The 4617-nt window shown below is 52.8% G+C and overlaps 1 protein-coding gene across 1 annotated transcript in view; it reads right to left on the bottom strand.

Annotated features, from left to right (window-relative positions):
- Nucleotides 1-7: 7 nt before the first annotated feature.
- The window catches only part of RREB1 (ras responsive element binding protein 1), a gene marked incomplete at its 3' end in the record, with an annotated part of 41893 nt that continues 37283 nt past the window's right edge, over nt 8-4617 (bottom strand). The window contains exons 7-8 of the mRNA XM_008938071.1: nt 3499-3688; nt 8-2005 (exon numbers count right to left, since the gene is read on the bottom strand). Of these exons, the coding sequence (XP_008936319.1) occupies nt 8-2005; nt 3499-3688 (2188 nt within the window). The remainder of the gene's footprint in view (nt 2006-3498; nt 3689-4617) is intronic.

Genomic DNA, 4617 nt, shown 5'->3' with positions numbered 1-4617 from the left:
TGACGGCCCTGCTCTTCTCCGAGTTCCCGTTGGCACCGAACACCAAAGGACACTGCAGACAGTTAAAGGCTTTCTCGCCGTTCCCCGAAGCGGCCAGCTCGGGGTGGCCGGCTTCGCACGGGACGTCGTCCTTATCCTTCTTCAGGGCTTTGGGGATGGACAGGTCGATAGGCTCCATGGAACAGTCGTAGAGGGAGAGGGGAGAAGCGCCGAACAGGTTCTCCTGCTTCACTTGCACGGCACCCAGGTTTTTGTTCTTCTGAGAGAAATCCAACGGCTCCGCGAAATTGCTGGCGGGTTCGAGTTTGATGGGGACGTGGGAGGAGGTCCCCAGCAAGAAGCCGTTCTGAGGCTCCAGGAAAGGCGTCACGGGCTTGCGGTCCATGTAAGTGCTGTCCTCCAACAACGGAGGGTCTGTCTGGCTCTCCTGGGCGCCGCAGTCCACCGCCAGGATGTAATTCTCGATCTCCCTCTCCTGCACGTGCAAGTGCTGCTTGAGGATGTGGTGAATGCAGTTCCTCTTGGCCGAGAAGGCCGTGCCGCACTCCTTGCACTCGAAGGGCTTCTTCTTCTGGCAGCCGCTGTGGGTCCTCATGTGGATGCGGAGGGCCCTGTAGTGCTTCAGGTCCTCCCCACACAGCTTGCACACCGTGTCGGGCGAGCAGAAGGCGTCCACCATCTCGGCGGCGTTGCTGGTGACGTACTCGATGTTCTTCTCGATCTCTTTCCTGGTGACTTTGAGGTGCTTCTTCCGCAGGTGCCTCTCGCAGTTGGCCTTCACCGTGAAGGGGTAGTGGCAGATTTTGCAGATGTAAGGCCTCTCCCCGCTGTGCGTCCGCAGGTGCCGGATCAGCGCCGCCTTGTCGGCCGCGATGTAGTCGCAGATGTTGCACTGGTAAGGGGAGATGCCCAGGTGAGAACGGATGTGAGCCCTCAGGACCCCGGAGAAGGCGAACACCTGGTCGCAGAAACGGCAAGGGTACAACACCTTCCTCATGGTCGGGGCCTTCTTGTTGGCCGCCCCGGCGATGATGGCTTTGAGGTCTCCTTCGGTGACCTCTTGCTTGATCTTGGCTTCCATGCTCAGAGGCAGGAGAGCTTCGATGATGCTGTCCTGCTCCAGCTGCGTCTTCATCTCGTGCTGAGTTAAAGGCTCTACTTTGGGTTGGAGGAGCAACTGCGAGGCGGGGCTCAGTTTGGCTCCTGCCTGGGGGAGGTGAGAGTTGGAGGAGGACTCCACCGAGTTCTTGATCAGCCTCAGAGGCGGGGGCGGGAGGCTGGGGCTGATGCAGCCAGGGGAGGCTTGCTGGGCACTGATCAGAGGAGGTGGCGTAGAGGTTGCGACGACCGTTCGGGGCGTGACCAAAGGCTTTGGCTTCAGCGGTGGCATGTGCTTGAAAATGGACTGCACGGGGACAGAAGGTGCCTTAGAAAGGGGAGGAAGACTGATTTGAGGAGGGGCTGAAGAAGCCATCTTCAAGATCTGCTGGATGTCCGCCAGCTCAATGGCGGACTCGTTGGAGATGGGTTTTACCACAATACTGCTGTCAGGCTGGATGATAAAACCCTTCTGGAAAGGCTGCAGCGAGAGGAGCTTTATGTTCTCCTTTGTAGGGGGAAGGACTGAAAAAGACCCTCCCATGGAAGCAGCTTCCAGAGGAGAGAGGCTGAGCAGGCCGGTGCTGCCGGGTTCCTGAGGTAGGTTACTCTTCAGTGCTCTGAGCCGCAGCTCTTGGACCTCATCTGGTGCATTGTCCTCCTGCTTGACAGGCTTGATGTCTTTGGTGTACTGGAGGCCCAAGGATGCCATGAAGGCTTTCTGGTCAGGGTTCTCAGCGGGTGGGGTGGCGGACTGTGGCTTGTGCTTGTCTCTGCCCTGGTCCCCCAGGTGAGTCTCGGTGTGCAGGTGGAGGGCTGAGAGCATGGGGAATGCCTTGTTGCACGTCTCGCAGATGAACCGGTGGAAGTCGCTGATGCACCGCCGCAAATTGGTTTCACACCAGACCTGCAAGACAGGTGAAAACATTCAGAGTGGAGCTCTCCAGCTGGGAAGGCATCCCAGGCTGCTGTGAAACCAAACCAGCCCGCTCTCTCTTCCCACTGCCCGAGTGAAGGGGTTTAGAGCAGCCATCACCTGCCCGGCATGGAGATATTCCTGCTCCACAACCTTTAATCACCTAAGTGGTGTAGCTAAATGAGGGGCTGACGGTCCAAAAGTTCCCTTCTGTGAAGGCAAACTCCTTCAGACACTCAAAAGCTTTTCCATCCTCAACTTCCCTTCCAGTAAACTCCCTCGTTCCACAAAAATGATGTCCACCTGTCCATCAAAACGACCAGGAATCCAAATGCTGGAGTTAAATGCTCCCCAGATAGCTCCTGTTGCAAAGGTCCCATAGCAAAGCAGAGCACAAGTGATAAGTAGAGGGCAGGCAAGGTCTTCACATGTTCTAGACACTTGGTTCAGATACTTCACACATCTTGCCTCAGAGTGCAAGCAAAATTATTACAAAAGGGAAGCCCCAACGTTTAAAACCCTTAATAACTTTGAATGTCTGCCATGAATTACAAAAGAAATAACCCCAAGTTGTTTAAAAAGTTCTCTCTTCTCCTGATTTTGTGACCTGGACACCAAAACTCTTACTGGAGTTACAGAATAATCTACAAGCTCCCCTGGACCAGCAGGAAATTTCAGGTCTACCACCTTGCAGCCAGAAGAGCTGGAAATTGATGCTTTAATCCAAGTAGAATTAGAAATGTGCATGTACTAAAAAAACAATGGTCCTGCTGGATTCTCCTGTGGATTTCTCTCTCTTCATTTTTTTTCTTAAACAGATAAGCAGCTTCAACCAGACCTGAGCTAAGGCAGGCAAGGTTTGCCAGAAGGAGGAATAAAACCATTCAATAGAAGTTTTATGGCCCACAGAAAAATATTAACAGACTTAACTCCCTGCCTTTCCCAGCCACTGCCCCTCAAAGGTGAAGAATCTTCAGGCTTCATGCAGTGAACACAGTGGAAGGGCACCTGGGTGTGTGTTTTGTGAAGAAAACACTGAAGATGTCACCATTTAGTAAGGAAGGGGACTTCTCTGAGGTTTTTTGTGTTAAAATCTTTTACACCACAAGTCCATCCTTGCTACAGTAAATTAAAATAAATCTCTTCCTAACTGTGTGTCCTCCCTGGTGGTTTTAGATGTGGGATGGTTTTGGGAAGGAGAGAACCAACAGCCAGGCTGGAAGGGGCAAGGATTTAATAGCAGCAAAGTTTTCCTTTTAAACATTTCTACTGATCTTTATACCAGTAGTTATCCACTGGAATGCTGAAAAATAATAACCCCAGTATTTTTGAGCTGAAAAAAAGAAAAAGGAAGGGCAGAAAGTGTTTGAAGCCTACAAGGACTCCATGGCAATGAGATTTCCCTAAAACACACTCTCTGCCCCATCGAGGACGAGCCTTTTGGTGACGAGCTGGTTCCTTCAGCTCTGAAGAACAGCAAGTACCTGAGAAATGCGAGGGAACTTCCTGCAGGAGAAGTCCGTGAATCCCAAGTCGTGGAATCCTGCTGGGATGGAAGGGTTGTTCTGAATGAAAGGCTTCCCCAGGGGATCCCTGGGAAGCTGCTTGTGGATGACCGCGTTATGGCGCAGCAGGCCCCGGTGCGTACGGAAGGTGATACAGCAGATGTCACACCTGGAGAGGGAAGGAAGAAACCAGAAATGACTCCTTGGCTGCTGAGGGTTGAGAGGGATGGTTCTCTTTGCACGAGGGCAGCCTCCCTCCTTCCACCTCCTTCCACGAAGCTGCTAAAGGCAGAACAAAGCCACAGCCTGTCAAAAACCTGTCGCCGCAGCAAGGCTGCTTCAGTCGCTGTCACTCTCTACCCATTCCTGGCTGCTGAGTTCATGGGAAGTTCAGAGGACACAGCACAGGAGAACTGAACAGCCCACAAGAACTGAACAGCCCACAAGAACTGAACAGCCCACGAGAACTGAACAGCCCACGTGGGCCAGCAGCAAGGTGGCAGCTGAGACCACAGCCTCCTGCCAACCCTCCTGTCGCCTGACACGAAATAGTTCCCCAGCTTCCTACCCCTTCATTTTTACTGAGAAGCAGGAGGATAATAAAAGACATCTTCTGAAAACTCAGTGATGAGGAGAGGCTAAACCAGACCTCAGCAGCAAGTGGCTGCAAAGGTAGGAATGGCACCTTTTTAAACTGCTGCTTAAACCAGCCTACCAAATGTTTGGGTATGAATTTTCTCTGCGTTGCCTTTCCGTATGTTTTCACACGTTTTTTCCTCAAAGCTGTTATGAGAAGTAGATTATTTTACAAGAACTAATGCTCCTTGAGGGGGAGGAGGGTCAAAGGAGGAAGACCTGAAACAGGTTCAACAGTTCTGGCACTCATACACTCCTTTCCCAGCCACTGTGCCCCAAGGAATCCCAGAACCCCAGCACGGTGGGGTTGGGAGGGAGCTCTGGAGATCATCTCATCCACCCCCCTGCTCCAGCAGCTCACCCACAGCAGGGTGCCCAGGGTCAAAGCCAGGTGGGTTTGGGATCTCTCCAGAGCAGGAGACTCCACAGCATCTCTGGGCAGCTGCTCCAGGCTTGGGCACA

This window comes from Merops nubicus, unplaced genomic scaffold, assembly GCF_000691845.1.
Source record: "Merops nubicus isolate BGI_N331 unplaced genomic scaffold, ASM69184v1 scaffold11263, whole genome shotgun sequence".
In the NCBI taxonomy this organism is placed as follows: domain Eukaryota; kingdom Metazoa; phylum Chordata; class Aves; order Coraciiformes; family Meropidae; genus Merops; species Merops nubicus.
This window is presented reverse-complemented; position numbering and strand designations above follow the sequence as displayed.